General features: G+C 42.0%; 1 protein-coding gene across 1 annotated transcript in view; it reads right to left on the reverse strand.

Annotated features, from left to right (window-relative positions):
- Positions 1 to 3,840: 3,840 nt before the first annotated feature.
- Positions 3,841 to 19,304, reverse strand: part of LOC122805998 (proteasome subunit beta type-6-like) — a 167,624-nt gene continuing 152,160 nt past the window's right edge. Inside the window, exon 4 of the mRNA XM_044076239.1 lies at positions 3,841 to 4,254. Coding sequence (XP_043932174.1) covers positions 4,127 to 4,254 — 128 coding nt within the window. The 3' untranslated portion in view covers positions 3,841 to 4,126. The remainder of the gene's footprint in view (positions 4,255 to 19,304) is intronic.

The following is a 19,304-nucleotide window of genomic DNA, read 5'->3' on the forward strand; positions in this document are numbered from 1 at the left end:
CTTTCCCTCGTCTATAGCCTTGGTAACTGTCTCAAAGAAATCCACCAGGTTTAGGAAGCATGATCTGCCCTTAAAGCCAAACTGGGTAGGGTCCAGTGTTTGGAGGTTCCCGTTAATGAGTTCTATGATTATGCGCTCCATTACCTTGCAGACCAAGCTAGTTAGGCTTATAGGGCGATAGTTCTCTGGGTCTGTTGTGGCTCCACCTTTGTGGAGCAGAATAACCGTTGCTGTGCACCACTCTATGGGTATGTAGCCTGTGGAGAGGCTGAGTTTGAACAGTGTGTTTAGGTGAGGGGTTATTTTGTCTTTGAGCTTGTGTAGGACACAGCCTGGGACACCGTCCGGTCCCCACTGATGCTGTGTTTTTGGCTTTGGAGAAGGCTGTTTTAACCTGAGTTTGTGTTTTCAGGGAGTCTACATTCTTCTGGTATGGTTATGGGCCCTTTTGAGGGTGAGAGGGGGGTGAAGTTTGCACTGAACCTGTCTGCCAGGATGTTGGCAATATCGGTCAGTTCAATGTATTTTGTGCCATTCTGCACTAATTCCAAGCAGATCTGAGCATTGCCACTTGGATTCTTGACATAGCTAAAGAATGCCTTGGGGTTATCTTTGGAGTCCTTGGCAATTTTTCTTTCAAAGCTCGCCTTGGATGACTTTATGAGGGATCATAGTTCTTGCTGATACTGATCAGGGATGCCCTCCCTTCTTGGGATTTTACTCTTTTCTGTACTAGCTTCCTCCTTCTATTGTATAGCTTGTTTATGGCAGGAGTCCACCAGACTGGTTTCCTTTTCTTGGAGGAGTGAGTCTTGGTTTTGCTTGGGATGGCACGATCCATGCATTCTTGTAGCTGCCAGTAGAATGTATTAGTAAAGGATTTTGCAGCTTGTACAGTGTTATCCTTCAGCATGGGGGCTTTGAAAATTTCCACATCGGTCTTAAGTAACGTGAAGTTTGCTTTTGAAAAGTTTTTCACGGTGCTTTTCTTGTCCGGTGGTGGGGGCGGAATATGGATATTCAAAGTGATTTGTTTATGCTCAGATCTAACCAGCGAGGGGTTGAACTCTGGTGTGGAACACCTGTCGCCCATGTTGGTGATGATCAGGTCCAATATGTTGTCACCTCTGATGGGACTGTTGACCAGCTGAACCAGGGCGTTTGAGTTTATAAATTCTAAGAAAAGTTGGGCAAGGGAGTCAGTACTGGAGTAATTTTCCCAGTTAATGTTTGGGTAATTGAAATACCAATATTAGGGTGTTTGGTGGGACTTATGTTTCCCACTGTTTCCAGAAAAGCGGAATGGGGGTCCTGGGACATGGTGGGTGATCTGTAGCAAGCTACAATTTGAATTGCAGTTTTGCCCATTGTTAGTTGCACGTGGATGATCTCTGAAGCATCGTGCTGTGCCACTAACCTGGAGGTGTGGGTGTCCTTGATGAATATGGATACGCCCCCACCTTTTGTGTTTGGGTTCTGTGGCCGAAATGTATGGTATGAGTTGTAGCCAGGTAGTGCTGGGATGCTCTCTGGAGCCTTAAACCAGGTTTCTGTTACTGCACATACATCGATTTTCTCCATACTGAGAAGTGCCTCAAGTGCGTGCATTTTGAGGTTTAGACTTCTGGCACTGAGTAGCATTACCCTCAGTTTTTTGTTACTTGTGCTATTTACGGCAGTGGGTTTGTCTTTTGAGCCTTGCCTAAAAAAAGGCACTATGGGGGTGGCAAGAACCTTGGCCAGTATTCGAAAGCCTAAGGGTGACAGGTGCATGCCGTCTCTAGCGAAGCGTGACTTGTCAAGCATGTCATCCCAAGCAGACAGACACTGGATCCCTTTTGAATGACACCAGAAACTTAGCCAATTGTTGAAATTGAGAATTTATTTCTTTATACAGTGGTATCATTCTTGAGGAGGGCAGGATGCTAACTCGGGATCATACCTACCACCACTAATGCCTCTTCCAATCACCTCCTACGCAACTTACCTCCCTATGGCCTCCTCCCTCTCCATGATTACCTATAGTCTCCCATAAGCTCCCCTTCCTTACACATTTACCAACTATTGTCCCTATTAATACCTTACTCCAGACCTTTGCCTTGCACAACACCAAGCCCCTTTCTATTGCGTTTCTTAGCCCCACTTCTTTTGCTTGCTGTCTCTTGCCACCTACCTTCGTTTGCTGCTGTCTCCCATTCCAGAATGCCTCTACTAAGGCATCAGAGCTCAAACACTTCATTTGTTTCCTACATTCCAATACATACTACACCTTCAAATATCACCAAGCTTTAATGATGCTAGAAACCTAGTATAGTTATCAGTCTCTTCCTTTCCCCATTTTATGTCCTTTTTTCCTCGCCTCTACTTACCTAGTAATATTGGGTTATAGCTCTCAGTCCCTTTTGCAAACTTTGATCTGCTCATCATGAACCTGCAAGTATGTATAAACAGTTGGCTATGCTTGCTTCCTATAACAGAAATCAGTGTAAAAGCCCTGCTTTGGCAATGTTCTGTCAGAGTCTCTGTGCTACTACAATTAAATTTGGCATAATACAGTGTAATGCAGAGTACTCTCATATTAATACATAAGGGAGTGCTAAACCATGGTGGCTGTAGTTCTAAGAAGTTGCAAATTTCATACTCCTCTGCTTTGCTGACTGTCAATCTTAATCTTCTCTTACTCTAGCTTTTCCTCTTGCATTTCTCTGTGCATTTCCCTTGTGCTCTAACCCTTATATTACTTGTACTTCAACTTATTGCTTTCTTTCCTAACGTTTACGTCTTTTTCATCAATGCTAAAGCCCCCACCCAGCCAGCATTTCCCCCTCCCTCACTTAAAAGCTTCCTTTTATCAAACTTCTCTAACGTTCCCTTTACATGTGCTACTCCTTCCAACCTCTATTCTTAACATTAGTCAATGTAAGTGGCAGTCTCAAAACTGCACACCATCCTTTAACGTATGAGGGAAGGAAGGAGAAAAATGCAACTTCGCCCTAGGGTAGGCTTCTGTGTTAGAACCGGTAGCCATGTTTTTTTTACTTTGCTCTGTATTTTACACAGACACAGACACGCTTAACTGTACTACCTTTTGATTTCTTTCACTCAGAGGTACACTGCAAGAATCCTGGTAACAAAATGACATACAGATTGCCATCAGCATTGCCATGATATACATCAAATAAATTCAAATACATCCAAGTACGTGTCTTAATTATGATGCAGTAATTCATCACATTCAACTGTGCTAAGGATAGCATGACTCATCTCAAGCCTGAAGTACTTTTTTTGCACCTAGAAGGGGAAGTTAGACAGAACAAAACTATTTTCTGACCTGAAGAGATATCTGGAGTCTCTCTTATTGTGATCCTCAACATCTACTTTAAAAAGGGATGGAGCTGGAAATGTACTGAAGGAGCATACTATACATTTTAAAAATTTCAGGGAGAATTCATTATACAAATCACAGCACAAATGATATACAGAAAAGATACTAAAAATGTACTTCAGAAAAACAACATTTGTTTTAATGCTACCTTTGAAAGATATTTGAAAATTTTGTAATGCAACACCTTTATCTCTCTTTTTCAAGGTGATTTAAGAAGACATTGCTAACAAGGGATTGGGAAGACAAGAAAAATTGACCTGTACAGACATTTTTTTTCTAAATCTCTACGGTTAATGTAAGGAAATACTGTAATGGGGGTTGAGAAATTAAATGTAACTACAGAACAATGAATGAGACTTCTGCATAGCTTTGACGTTTCAGGGTGAACTCATTTTGCACAACACAAAGTTGAGTGAAAGAAAAAAAGGACATCACATGATAGACAAACAAAAGTGTCAAATTGTTTTTTGTTTATTTCAAACTTTCCATTGAAAAATTCAAGTCCTGGAACAGTGTAATTGCAGTTTATGACCAATTTTCTTTTCATGGTTTATTTGTGCATGACATATCTGTGCCTTTTAATCCAAGTAAAAAAAAAAAATGGTCTACTGACGTGTATGGTTGTGTGTTAAAGCTAGTTTTAGCAAAGGCCTTTTACTGGCATGAAAAAATACAGCACACAGGGTACAGAACAAAACCAATCAACTGAAAGGATGGCCAGATTCTATCCAGAAGTCTTTCTCATGAAACAGTGAAGCGGGGCAGCTCACTTCCTAGGATCACCTTACGTTCAACTCCAGCTTCTGTGATGGCAGCAAGGCGGATCACGCCCCCACTTGAACCATCACGCTCCATTGCTAAGCTGATGGCTGAAAGCAGAAAGAGAGTGTTAAAATTAGGCTAAAATGCTGCTCAAGCATCACATGACAGTAAGGAGTGTGAAAATCATTTATCAGAATTTACAAAACTGGAAATAAAACTATACTGGCTAAACTACCACAGTTGTGGATTCAACAAATTCCTTCTTCAGACACAATAAGGGAAATTAAATCAGCATATTCATAACACCACTTCACAGGTTCATACTAGGCTATCTGCCCTAGGGCATTTTATAAGCCTAGCCAGAGTGTGTGTGGCTTTCACCACCCCTTAGGATGAGAATACTATACCCAATACTATACTTGATTTAAAATCTGTCTAGGACGTACATGGTAAAAACAACTGTATTTGTATACTTGTTTCTACACTAGAACATGCCAGAATAAACCATATACAGAGAAACAGATGCAATCCCCAACCAAAGCTAACTAGCAATAGCATCCTGGACTGTATGCAAAATCTAATATAGCTCTCTTGATGCACCAAGATGACAAACACCAACAAGATCTGACAATTCAAGCAGAACAGGAACAAATGAATGGCAGAAGTGGATTCATACTGACAGATAAAATGCTACAAGAATATTAGTGCCTACTTTAGACACAAGGCTGTCAGCCAAAGAACATTAGTATTTTTTAAACCAGGAGCATCAAATCAGAGTGCTGCATGAAGAATAAAGTAAACATTACAACAATGGATAATCAATTTGAAGGCAGGGATCTGCTGCAGTATAATTCATTATAGATAGGATTTAGCAAATGGTGGACACACGCCTGCTTGGCAAGACTTTTGGAGCTATCAATTTCCCCATAATTTAGTTAGTGTCCATTACAAGAACATAAGGAGGATGCCAGGGGAAAAAAAAAAAAAAAGAGCAGTGTATTTTATGTTTAGGCCCGTTTTTTTTTTGGATAGAAGGGAAGGGACGTGAAACAGATCAACAAGGATGACTCAATTAGGGCCTGCCATAGATTCTAGGGGCATTTTATAAACAGCATGTTCCCCAGACCAGTCTGTAGAAGATATATACAGATATGGGAAAACAGACGGACAGGGAATCCCCTATTTCTGGGGTACAAGGAGACAAATCACATGGCTGTATTATATTTGTCATAGGGATTATGCAGCAGTTATGTTCAACACAGTTGTGAGGAGTTCAGAAAGCAGTGTGTAGATCTGACCAGGCACTTAGGGTGAGGAAACCAGCAAGCCCTGCAAGACTGCAACGGTCAAAGTCATTACTGCTTCTGGAACAACCATCCCATCTATAATGACTGAGAGAGGTCAATGGCATCTCCAAGTAGCTGCTTCTCAAACACAATGCACTGTAACATTAAGTTGTTGTTGCAGTGGCAACTACTGGTGGTAGAATAAGTTTTGCTGCAGTGCAATATAACCCAGCCATTTAGATGGCCTGGTTTATGCTAGCTTTGAGAACACTTTCACTATAAAAACATCCTGTGTAAAACTGACCAGTAAGGCTCTGTGCTCATAAAAGTACAAAGGATTCTCCCAGACAGGAATTTAACAATAGTAATGGCTTATTTGATTGGTGGCAAAATGACAGTATCGCAATGTAAGATTTTCTAGTCACAGGTATCCTGGCTTGCTGCAGTGTAAGCAAAACATCAGGTGGGAAGCAGTCGAATTGAGTGATTTAGATCCCAGTCTCTAAACTGCATGTCTGAAGCTTTTGAGATGGATGAAATAGAGTCCCTTCTGTCAGTAACATGCAAGGGGTAAGAAACAAATTGTGGACTCGCCCTTGCCCAACTCTACCAACTGTCACAAAAGTAAATCCTGCCACCGCAGCTATCTGGAATTTTGCAAATAATGCTATGTCATTTGTGAAGATTGATATGATTTATACAGAACTGTATGTTACGTGTATATTAAACTGCTGATACAAAAGTATGTGTTGAACAAGGTTTCACAGTACTGTGCTTAAAAGATATATCCACTGTGTACCCTACTGGAACACAGATTAACTTGCAGAACTTAATAGTTGGGACTACGTTACTTTATAACTGGGCCATAAACAAGGGAAGCTCTCAGTTTCAGTGCAACAGGAAACAAAATATCTAGAGCTAGAAGTTTTTCGTATTATCTAGAAAGAGAAGTAATTACTAGGTTTAAAATGTAAAAGTGTGGAAGGGGAGCTCGGAAGAGTTACAAAGAGAGAGAGTTGAGACATGCTCAGCTCTCAGACCATACATTACAAGGCCTGAGAGAGGTAGCTAGTGAAGTACCCGATTCTCAAGAGAAAGGGGAATCTGTATACTGGGAAAAAGTGTTACTGCATAGAGAGTGGACCCTTGAGGGAGGACTACAGGATGAGAGAATACAGCAGCTGGGACTGCCCAGAGCCTACCGTCTGGCACTTCCAGCCACAGCCCACCATATTCCCTTAGCAGGTCACATGTGCATAAAACGTACAAACGTATTATGCAGAACTTTTACTGGCCAGGGATTTCTGGAGATGTAACAGTGTACTGCAAGACCTGTGAGCAGTGCCAAAAGGTAGACAAGGCAGGAGACAAGGTGAAAGCTCCTTTGATACGTTTGCCTGTGATCGGGGAGCTGTTTGAGAGGGTATCTATGGATATTGTGGGGCCTCTAAGTACACAAAGTTCCACAGGGAAAAAGCATAGCCTAATGGTAGTAGATTATGCTATCAGATACCCTGAAAAGGTGGCCTTGTCCTACATTGATGCAGAAAAGGTGGCAAATGCTTTAGAGATTTTTTCAGCAGGGTAGGTTTTCCAAAAGAAATACTGACAGAGGTGCCAATTGCATGTTAGACCTGCTGACTTGTCTGTGGAAGCACTGTGGGGTGAAGCACCTAAAGACCACCCCCTACCATCCCTAGACTAATGGTCTTGTTGAGAGGTTAAACTACACTCAAGACGATGCTACGGGCATTTGCAGACCGGTTTAAGAGGGAGTGGGACAAATATTTGCTCCATCTGTTTGTTTAAGGAGAGGTGCTCCAGGAATCCACAGGTTTTTCACCCTTTGAGTTGCTGTATGGGAACAGGGTGAGGGGACATCTAAATCTGATTCGAGTTGAGTGGGAGGGTGTGTGACTCTCACAAGGAGTCTGTTGTGGCATATGTTGTAAACCTCAGGACAAGGCTCAGGGAACTCATGGGCTTGGCCCAGGAGAACCTGGTAGAAGCCCAACAGCAGAAAAGGGTCTGGTATGACAGGAGTGCTTGAGCTAGAGAATATGCTGTAGGGCAGCAGGTAATGGCTCTCATTCCTGTCAGACACAATAAGCTGTGCCTGGGAGGGACCCTATAAGCTTGGTAAGGCAGGTCAATGATGTTAACTACATGGTAGAACTGCTAATCAGGGGCACAAACTGTACCATGTTAACATGATGAAACCTTACCATGACAGGGAGGCCCTTGTGCAGAGTATTTGCAGTAGGTGGCAGGAAGAGTCTGAGGGGGATCTGGTGCCTGATCTCCTCAGTGAGGCTCAGACTGACACCTCAGTGGAAGGGGTAGCAATGTCCCAGCAGCTATGCCCTACCCAGGTTCAAGAAATCCGAGCAGTGTTACAGAAGTTTGGGGGCTATTTTCACTGGGGAAGCCAGGATGCACCCACCTGGTGCAGCATCATGTAGACACAGGATTACAGAGTGCCTGAGAGAGTCAAACAGACTCTGAGGGAGGCGATACAGAAAATGTTGGAACTAGAGGTAAATCCAAGAGTCCTGCAGTCCCTGGGCCTCCTCCCAGTGATGCTGGTACCAAAGAAAGATGGCAGCATCAGGTTGTGTGTGGACTACAGGAAATTAAATACTCTCTCAGAGTCAGATGCTTACCCCATGTCTAGGACAGATGAATCCCTAGAGCAGCTGGGTGGTGTTAAGTATCTTAAAACTACTGATCTTATGAAGGGTTACTGGCAGGTGTCCTTGACTCCCAGTGTTAGAGAGAGGTCAGCCTTTGTGACTCCTAGCTTGTATGAGCTCACGAAGATGCCATTTGGGCTGAAAAAAGCCCCAGCGACTTTCCAAAGGCTGGTAGATCATATCCTAGCAGGAGATTTTGCCCTGGCTTACCTACACGATACTGCTATCTACAGCCATTCCTGGCAAGAGCACCATCAGCATGCCAGGGATGTGATGGGCAGACTACAGAGGGCAGGGTTGGCCATTAAGCCCAGCAAATGTCAGGTGGGTATGGCATAGGCCTCCTACCTGAGACAAAGTGGGGACTGGTAAGACTAGGCCAGAACCTGCTAAGGTGGAAGCCATTCAGGCATGGGCTGCCCCGGTTACCAAAAAGTAGGCGAGGGCACTCTTAGGGACAGCAGAGTACTTCAGAAAGTTTGTCCCCAATTATAGTACCATAGCTGCTCCCCTCACAGACCTGACAAGGAAAAACAGGCTAGATAACGTACTGTGGACCCCAGCATGTGAGCAGATATTCCAGAAGCTTGAGAGATTTGGGAGACCCCTGTGTTAGCCAGTCCAGATTACAGCAAAGAATTTGTTGTGCAGGTGAATGCTTCAAACCATGGGGTGGGGGGCTGTACTTAGCCAGGTCTCCTCAGAGGGAGAAGGGCACCCAGTGGTGTATCTCAGTTTTGGGCTCCAACCCAGGGAGGAATGCTATGCAGCTGTAGAAAAGGAATGCCTAGCCATACTGTGGGCACTGCAGAAACTTCAGCCTCATCTGTATGGAAGGAAATTCACTGTAGTTACAGACCACAACCCCTTAACATGCTACATCGGGCCAGCCAGCAAAATGCCAAGTTACTAAGGTGGAGCCTAGGGTTCTAAGCATTATGGTAGGACAGTGCAGCACCGAAGTGGGGTTAGCATTGCTAACGCAGATGGGTTCTTAAGATAGGGAATGGGGATATCCCCAGTCAACCCTCTTAAGCAATGTTTCTCAAGGGTCACTTGAAAAACTAACTTGAGTTTTCGGGGGGGGGGGGGTCTCACAAAAGGAAATCTTGCCAGCCCCGCTATTTGGAATTTTGTAAATAATTCTATGTCATTTGTGAATATTGATATGATTTATACAGAACTGTATGTTGTGTACAGTGAACTGTTGACACAAAAATATGTGTTGAACAAAGTTTGTACAGTAGTTTCAAATATATATCCACAGTGTAACCTAATGGAACACAGAAAATTAACTTGCAAAACTTAATAGTTGAAGTTACATTATATCCAAGCCATAAACAAGAGATGTTCTCTCTGCTTCAGTGCAACAGGAGAGACAATGTCTAGAGCTAGAATTTTTTTGTATAGTCTTGAAAGAGAAGTAATTACTAGGTTTAAAATGTAAAAAAGTGTTTTACTGCTTTATAACTTCCAAGATATGCAAACATCTGAGAGACTTATTTTTCACAAGAAGATGTCAAATGCTACAATGGGGGTTTTAACCTGGGAACTGAAGTCAGGTGACAAACAGTGATGTCACCCAAGCTAACCCAGCAGTAATATTTGATATTAATTTAAGAACTCAGAGAGAGAGAGAGAGAGAGAGAGAGAGAGAGAGAGAGAGAGAGAGAGAGAGAGACTGTGCATTTTGTAGTTTGTCTTGGACCTAGCAAGAACATCCACTTATCACCATCATCTGCACTTGCCTTGATGCAAGTTTTATTAGGGCACAGTACCTCTTAGACATAGTTAGGAATATAGTAAAGATTAGTTGTAGATGTTTGCTGTATTTGAGACTGTTCTGCAATGATGGTTAAAAATTCCCTGTGATTTTGAACTATGAAGTTACTGTGTTGATTTATTGAGTACTTTCTTGTTCTTTTCTTATTTAATATATTTAAACCTACTTTTGTGGATGATATTTGTGACATACTTAAGCTCTGAGAGTACTTGCTTATGTATTTGGTAACACTGTACAGGCCACTCCTAAAAGCCTTGCCCTTGGTAAGACTACTATTTGGATTATTAATAACATTAGACAGTGGGATTGGACACAGTTTGTTAAGGACCTTAAAAGTAACTAATACGTAGTGGTTGGTGGCAGCTGGAAATACCTTATAGTCTGGGCCTTCCCCATGTGTGTGTGTGTGTGTGTGTGTGTGTGTGTGTGTGTGTGTGTGTGTGTGTGTGTCAGCTACGTGGGCGAAGAATGAAGCACTGGTTGGACAGAGAAGGTTGATGGAGGTCTTAGCTTGGCCACTCAGCTGAGATCTCAACCCTAAAGCTGTGCCAGTGGGGAGTCTTATTGGGGATCTGGAGAAAGAGGGAGTAACCAGCCCCAGACAGACTGATCTCTGTGTGCTCTTAAGGGAAACTGCACTTTACTGTGTGTGTACTTGTCATCCTTCCAGTGTACACATCCCCCCACTGTTGCCAGTGATGAGGATTGAGGATCCTTGATTACTGGGCCAGTGCAGGGGCGTCACACCAACTAGGAGAATTATGGCTGTCTTGGCAAAAAGGGGACTCACACTTTCAGCAGAGCTTTTTACTTGGGGGGGGGGGGGGGGGCAACCAGACACTGTTCCAAAACAGAGGAAAGATATTTACTGACCATTTCTTTCTGCCTTTATACATGGAAAGCTGCAAAACACTTACAGATCAAGCTTCTGCTCATACTGGTTGGTGGAAACATCTACTTAATTGGTCCATTATGGTACTCTAATGGAATGGACAAATGCAGAAGACTTTTCTACTGATGTACATATAGGGCATCACTGCTAGTCTGTAGAGTTGTGAAGAATGCATTTACCTCTGCCTGTTCCAGCACCATGTCACAGTAGTACTGTTTTAAACGCTCCTTAGGACTCCTGGTTGCAAAGTAGTCCTGAAAATATGGAGTGCCACATAGCAGGGCCAACTCCTCCTTTAAATTGATATGGGCGCTCCTGTCCTGGAATTCCATTCTGCCCTAATCCTTCCGAGTTCTTGTGTGGGTTTCCTCGGTGAAGTCTGATGCACTGGTTGTTAGGAGTCTGGCACATCAGAAGCAAGAGCTCAAAAAGCATCCCTAAATGGGCAAGTATCTGGGCTGCCTTACCATCCAACTCTTTCTGCGCATAACAGGTAAAGTACAGGTATGTAAAATCTTACCATAACAATAGATGTCTTTCTCTTCACTGTTGCAGTACTCTTTACAACAGGGAACCCCCTACCAAGTGCAGCCTGATGGCAGACCACTATACCAAACCCTTTTGATTGTAAAGGGCACACTGTGCTTCACAGGTATGCTCTCAGAGCATGGTGTAGGGCATACAGGTGACAACTGGACGTACCATCCTCAGAACTGAAAAAGCCCCAGTAGGAATGACAGATAAAAACAGGTACATACATCCAGAAGGAAAAAGGGACCAGGGGAGGAGGGAGAGAGCAAATACTGCAACAGTGAAGAGAAGGACATCTACTGTTATAAGATTTTACACAACTGTACTACGTCCTTCCATATCACCATTGCAGTACTCTCTACAATAGGGAGCATACAAAAGTTCAGGAAGACTGGGAAAAGGAAGGGCCAGCAGAGCTCTCTAGGAAGCCATGTAGAATGGCCCTGGCAAAGCCAGCTCAGGCCCTAGAAATCACAGCCAACTTATACTGCCTAGTAAAGGTGTAGACAGAAGTCTGGGTTGCTGCCTCAAGAATAGAATTAGTATCCAAACCCTTGAAAAAAGCACCAGAAGAAGCCACAGCTCTAGTGGAATAAGCCTTAACAGAAGGTCCTTCCCATGAAAAGAATGGCAAAAATAAATGGCTTTAGATATCCAAGAATTTTATTTATTATTTATTTATTTAACATTTGTTTGCCAGGATAGTCCGACTGGACAGCAAGTGTCTGTTTTCAGTGGAGTCCTGGGGAGAAAAACTCCAAAAGTTTACAGACAGAAGAAAAATTTACAAGAGAGACATTACAGAGTAGTAGCATACAGATGGTAGACTTTACAGCTGTTAGTAAACAATAAGAGGACATTCCTTCTTTTGGTTAAAAATACAAGTGTACAGAAAGTACAATTTTGTACCTACCATAAATGTAGATGTTCGAGTGCTAATACAGCTGCAGTCATAACAGATGGGTTCTCCTGCTGTCAGGTGGGTCCTCGGTCGGCCGAATTCCAAAGTCTAGGCCCGGCGTCGGTTGTAGTCACTTCTTCCCTGACGTCAGTGCGACAGGGGTATAAAAGAACCAGCCGACGCCATGTTCTTCAGTTTTTCTTGCCCCAGATGTCAGGTGGCCCCAGAAGGAAGGCAATACATAAAATTATGAAGTAATGCAATGCCATATAATCAAAAAAACAGTAGTTGCAAGCAAATACACCATAAAAGAATACCCCTAGAGGGGAAGGAGGGAGGGAAACCTGGACTGCAGCTGTATTAGCACTCGAACATCTACATTTATGGTAGGTACAAAACTGTACTATGTTCATCGTGCATACAGCTGCAGTCATAACAGATGGGTAGAATCCCAAAGCTAAGAAAGGGGTGGTAGGCACTAGGTGGAAATAGGAGCCGCCAAAATGCCCTGCAAGACTGCAGTGGCTAAGCCTGCTCTGGATTTGGAGTATAATGGTAGGTTGTAGTGTTTGGAGAAGGTATGCACAGAACTCCAAGTGGCTGCTTCCAAGATATCCTTGGTAGGAACTCCTCTGAGGAAGGCTGCAGAGGTGGCTGTGGCCCTGGTGGAGTGAGTTCTAATGCCTGTAGGAACAGTTTTGTCATGAAAGGAATAGCAAAAGCATATGCAGTGGGCTATCCATTTTGAGATTGTCTGCTTGGAAATTGGCTTTCCTGGGGCTCCTACCACATAGGCCACAAAGCTGTTCTGATTTTCTGAAAGGCTTTGTTCTGTCCAAATAATAACACAGTTGCCTGTGGATGTCCAAGGAATGTAGTAATCTCTCCCCTTTGTTTTGAGGATTGGGATAAAAAGTATGCAAATGTATGGCCTGATTTAAAGCTACCCTGGATACCACTTTAGGCATAAAGGAAGGGTTGGTTCATAATGAAACTCTGTCCTGATGGAAGATGATAAAAGGCTGGACAGCCATGAGGGCCTGTAGTTCTGAAACTCTACAAGCTGAAGTGATAGCCAGAAGGAAAGCTGTTTTCCAGGACAAATATTGCAAATCTGATGAAGCAGCTGGCTCAAAAGGAGGCAAAGTCAGTTTTTCCAGAATTAAATTTAGATATCAAGCAGGTATTGGTTGTTTCCTTGGAGGTCTTAAATTCTTAGACCCTCTGAGGAACTGTCTTACAAGAGGGTGAGAGAATAAAGGAGGATCAGTGTTGTATTCTGCAGAAATGGCTGAGGCATGGATTTTGATGGAGGAGAACGAAAGTCCACTGCTTAGTAGTTCAGCCAAATATTGTAGTATTTGAGGTAACTTCAGTGTTCCAGGGTTCTGGCCCTTTTTCTCATTCCAGACAAAAACGTTTCCATTTTGCGGAGTAAGCTTTTCTAGTTGATGGCCTTCTGGCCGCCAAAATGACATCCTGCACCTCCTTGGAGAGTAGGGCCTGCTGTGATGCTAAGGAATCTTCCATGCGGCTAGATTGAGTGTTTTTAGCTGACTGTGAAGAGTTTTGAAGCTGTGCTGAGTCAGAAGAGGCATTAGAGGCAGAGTCCATGGAGGGGAATGAGTCAGGCTCCTCAGGAGTGGGTACCAGTGTTGCCTTGGCCAGTCCGGAGCAATGAGGATCATCTTTAGTCTGTCTGCTCTGGTCTTCAATAGGACTTTGGGCAGCAGAGGAAGAGGAGGGAAGGCAAACTGTCATTGATGTCCAGCTGAAAGAGAGCGTCCACTCTCCAGGTCTTTGGGTAGAAGGTCCTAGAGCAGAATTTTGTCAATTGATGATTTTTGTGGGAGGCAAAGAGATCTATGTCTGGCCTTCCCCATTCTTGGATTATTTCTGCAAAAACTTTTGGATGCAACATCCATTCGTGTGGATCTGTCATATTCCTGCTTAGGTTGTCTGCCGGCGTGTTTTCCTTGCCTGGCAAGTACTGTGCTTGTAGTTCCATTTGTAAGTCCATGGCCATGTTCCAAAGTTATATGGCCAGTCTGCATAGGGGATAGGAATGTGTTCCTCCCTGCTTGTTTATGTACCACATAACTGTGGTGTTGTCCGTTCTTATCAATAGTTGACCTGGTTGTAGAAGGTCCTTGAAAGCTATAATAGCATTTATTACTGCTAGAATTTCTTTTTGATTGATGTGAAGGTGCTTTTCATTTTGGGACCATTTGCCCTGAATGCACCGGTCTGTCATGTGCGCCCCCCAGGCGTAGTCTGAGGCGTCTGTTGTGATGACTTGATTTGCTTGAGGCTTGCTGAATGGAAGACCTGTGTTTGCTTGACATGCTTGAGCCCACCACAGAAATTCCTTTTGCAGACATGGAAGTAGTGGTATTATTGTTTCCAAACTGTGGCTGTGTTGAGACCATATGTTTTTTTAGGTACCATTGTAGTTTTCTCATATGCAGCTTTGCACATGGGATTAGCAAGATGCAAGATGCCATGAATCCCAGAGCCTGCAGGATTTTCCTTGCAGTCAGCCTGGTACAATTTGCCAGTGTTTTGAAGTATTGAATTAGTTGCCTCTGCTTCTCTGGCGTGAGGTAGGCCATCTGGGTGTTTGTGTCCAAATTGGCACCCAGGAAAATTATATTTCGAGAGGGTATTAGCCTTGATTTCTCTTTGTTGACTGTGTATCCCAGAGAGTTTAATAACATTACAAAAGCCAGATGTTTCAGAAGAATGTGCTTGCTGTCCGCTTGGATCAGGCAGTCATCCAAATAAGGGTATATCTGTATCCCTTGAAGTCTGCAGTAGGCAATTACTGATGCCAGGCATTTCGTGAATACTCTGGGCGCAGTAGATAAGCCAAAGGGCAATGCAGAGAATTGATAATGGGTTGAACCTGCAAGAAATCTGAGGTATCTTCTGCAATTTTGTCTGATTGGGACATGCAGGTATGCCTCCTTGAGGTGAACAAGACAGGAAACCACTGGATAAACACTTTATATAAGTAAAGCTTTCGGATACAATCCTTTCTCAATACTGAGCAATGCATAAAACCAGCTCTTTATATATAGGTCAAAGTATATCACATGACCTGCAGCCAAGATCACATGATATATCATCCAAATTACAAAAACATTTTACAAAAACATTTTTAAAAAACGTAATACAAAAACTTAACATAAAATACTTTAATAAAACTTTAATAAAATACTCAAATAAAACTTCAAGCTAAGAAATATTAGCTCTACTCAATTTAAAATAGGTTTGAGACTGACTTGGCTATTTAAGCCTGGTTTTGAATCACTCATGAGTCTCAAGATCCATTCATATTCTTTGATTTCTAAGTGATTATTTAGGTCCCCTCCCCTGAGTGTAGGTGTAACCTGGTCAATAATTCTAAACCTAAAGAAATGCTGCTGACCAAATTCTTCTGTGTGTTTAAATAGTGCATTCCTGTCATAGCATCTCCTAATTTCTGACTTATGCTCAGTCATCCTGTCCTTAAACCTGCGGGTAGTTTTGCCTACATAGAAGGCATTACATGCCTCACAGGTAGCCAAGTAAACCACATGGGTAGTAGTACATGTACCTGCTACTCTAAAACTGAATGTCCTACCATTAATAGGATGTACAAATGTATCATTTTCTATACTACAAATGTCATCACAACAAGAGCAATTGTGACATTTGTGGGTACCATATTTCACTATAATAGACACAGGTGTAGTCCTCTCAAAGTCTTTGTAGCATAACGAGCTCTTAAGGGTCCTCATATTCTTATAAGAGAAATTGGGTTTAGGTCCTAATAAACTTCTTAATTCATCTGATGCCATCAAGATGACCCAATTATCAGATATAATTTTTCTAACAGCCGATGTCCTTAGAGTGTATGTAGTTACATATCTAATAGGTGCTACAGATGTCTGTTTGCACCTAGGGTCAAGATTAACAACATCTTCATGCAGAACTGGTTTAAATAAAGTCAGTCTTTCTTCCCTAATCTTAGTGACCTGTTCAGAAATTAAAGATCTGTCGTATCCACTAAGCAAAAAATCATTAACCATTTCATATAATTGTGTTTCAAAGCAGGCATCATCAGTATTAAGTCTACTGAGTCTACAAAATTGAGATTTAACAGTACTTCTAAAGATATGAGGCGCATGCATGCTAGTGGCATAAGTATATCTACCTGAACAAACTTCTTTCCTAAAGATACTAGTTTGTAGTGTATCTCCAGTAAGATCTAACTTTAGATCCAGAAATGTAATATAAGTTTCAGATACCGTCATCTTAAACTTTAGGAAAGTAGATGCAGAGTTTAGATATTCCAGAAATTTTTCAAGGTCCTCATGGCTACCTTTCCAAAGTAAGAGGCAGTCATCTACAAAACGTTGAAAAAATGTGATGATATTTTTAAATGGGTTCCCATCACCAAACAAATGCGTTCTTTCCCACTGATAAAGTATCAGGTTGGCATAAGTATTGGCTACAGAGGTACCCATAGCCACCCCTGTAAGTTGTAAATATATGGAGCCATTAAAAAGGAATACGCTGTTTTTCAATACAACATCCATAAGGCTGCAGATAATCTCAACTTCGTTGGGATTATCACATGCGTATGTCCACAACAATTCTCTTAAGAGCTCTAGACCTATATCATTTGGAATAACAGTGAAAAGTGATACAATGTCCAAAGAAACTAAAAGGTACTTATTGTTAATTAGAGAAGCTTTTTCTTTATCTATCCATCTCCTTAATTTCTGTAATAAATCAAAGCTATCTTTAATGATAGAATCACATTTAGCAAGGTATGGGAACAATTGCCCATGTAGATAAACCGAAATGGGTTCTGTAACCCAGCCTGCGCCAGAGACAATAGGTCTCATAGGTGGATCTAGCTTAGATTTATGAATTTTGGGGAGACCATAGAGATGTGGTATAACTGGGCAAGTAACATTGAGATAATTAAATAACTCAAGATCTATATCACCACTTATTTGTAAATCATACACAACCATGTTGATATATGCAATACTTTTTTTCACATCCAAGTTGGTAATACATTTAAAAGCTATAGTGTCTTGAAGTAACTTAGACATAGAATCCATGTAATCAACTCGGTTCATAAGAACCACAGCACCTCCTTTATCAGCCTGTTTTATAATTATGTCCTTACAGGACTGTAGGTTCTTCAAAGCCTTAAATTCACCAGAATTTAGATTAAATCTTTTCTTCTTTCTAGTAGGTAAATTAAATAACTGCCTGATATGAATTTCACAAACATCATGGAATGCTTTAACCACTGGAGTACTAGCAGGTACAAACGTACTGCGTTGTTGGTTACCCCCCCAGTAGCTTCAGAGTCACCAAATAGCAGTTTTAAGTTTAAAAGTCTGGAGAAAATTTTCAAGTCAGTTAATGCTGATACTAGACTTTCTTCACAACAAGGGATAAAGTTCAGGCCCTTTGAAAATAATGAATAATGAGTATCATCTAACTCTATTACTGAGTTACTGATTACTATTACTGATAAGTTCAATGTGCCTCGGACAACTTGCGGCTCTGTTTCCCCAGTCCTAAAGGGGTCTCACTTTTTCTTTTATTAGACATACCTGATTGCAGCACCGGGGAACCTCTGTGCTGCAAGATACGTTCCTTAACTGTCTCTGGGCGCTCTAGCTGGAAGCGCTTATTGGAAAAATTCGTAAAGTTGAGCGTTGACTGCTGCGTTTTCTTCATAGACACATTCTGAATGCCATCAACTGATTGCGTCGCAACATTTCTTCCCTCAGTACTGGCTTCCATATTTACTTGACGTAACGACGTTTGGATCAAACTATTAGCTTCCAAGGACAGGGGGCGTTCTTCTGCAAGTGAGACAGACGAACCAGCTGCATTAGGTGCAATTTGATGACATCCTATTAATGGTAGGACATTCAGTTTTGGAGTAGCAGGTACATGTACTACTACCCATGTGGTTTACTTGGCTACCTGTGAGGCATGTAATGCCTTCTATGTAGGCAAAACTACCCGCAGGTTTAAGGACAGGATGACTGAGCACAAGTCAGAAATTAGGAGATGCTATGACAGGAATGCACTATTTAAACACATAGAAGAATTTGGTCAGCAGCATTTCTTTAGGTTTAGAATTATTGACCAGGTTACACCTACACTCAGGGGAGGGGACCTAAATAATCACTTAGAAATCAAAGAATATGAATGGATCTTGAGACTCATGAGTGATTCAAAACCAGGCTTAAATAGCCAAGTCAGTCTCAAACCTATTTTAGTTAAATTGAGTAGAGCTAATATTTCTTAGCTTGGTTTTATTTGAGTATTTTATTAAAGTTTTATTAAAGTATTTTATGTTAAGTTTTTGTATTACGTTTTTTAAAAATGTTTTTGTAATTTGGATATATCATGTGATCTTGGCTGCAGGTCATGTGATATACTTTGACCTATATATAAAGAGCTGGTTTTATGCATTGCTCAGTATTGAGAAAGGATTGTATCCGAAAGCTTTACTTGTATAAAGTGTTTATCCAGTGGTTTCATGCCTCCTTGAGGTCCAATGTTACCAGCCAAGACTCCTTGCCCAGCATGGGAAGAAGTTGCTGTAGAGTGAGCATCTTGAATTTTGGTACGAGTAGGAATGTGTTTAGGATGGAAAGATCCAAAATAGGTCTCCAATCTTTTCCCTTCCTTGGCACCAGAAATAGTCTGGAATAAAAACCTTGACCTTGTTCGTGTGTAGGTACCTCTTGAATAGCTTTCATGTTTATAGGATCTGAAATTTGCTTTTGTGCCTCTGCCCTTTGATTGTGTGGCAGTTTTGGCATGCCTCTCATTTTTGGAAGGGTATGAAAGTGGAATTTGTAGCCTCTGTTTATAATGTCCAGGATCCATTTGTCCTTTGTGACAACATGCCAATTTTTTGAGAATAGTGCCAGCTTTCCTCCTGAGGGGGCTGCCATTTGAGACCTGGTTGGCCTGCAAAGGGGAAAGTCATTGGGTTTGCTTTCTGAAAGATTGTGAGTTGTCCTCACCACCTCTTGGTGTAGG

The sequence above is a fragment of the Protopterus annectens genome, chromosome 7.part0 (genome assembly GCF_019279795.1).
Source record: "Protopterus annectens isolate FY-2018-M chromosome 7.part0, PAN1.0, whole genome shotgun sequence".
Lineage (NCBI taxonomy): Eukaryota > Metazoa > Chordata > Ceratodontiformes > Protopteridae > Protopterus > Protopterus annectens.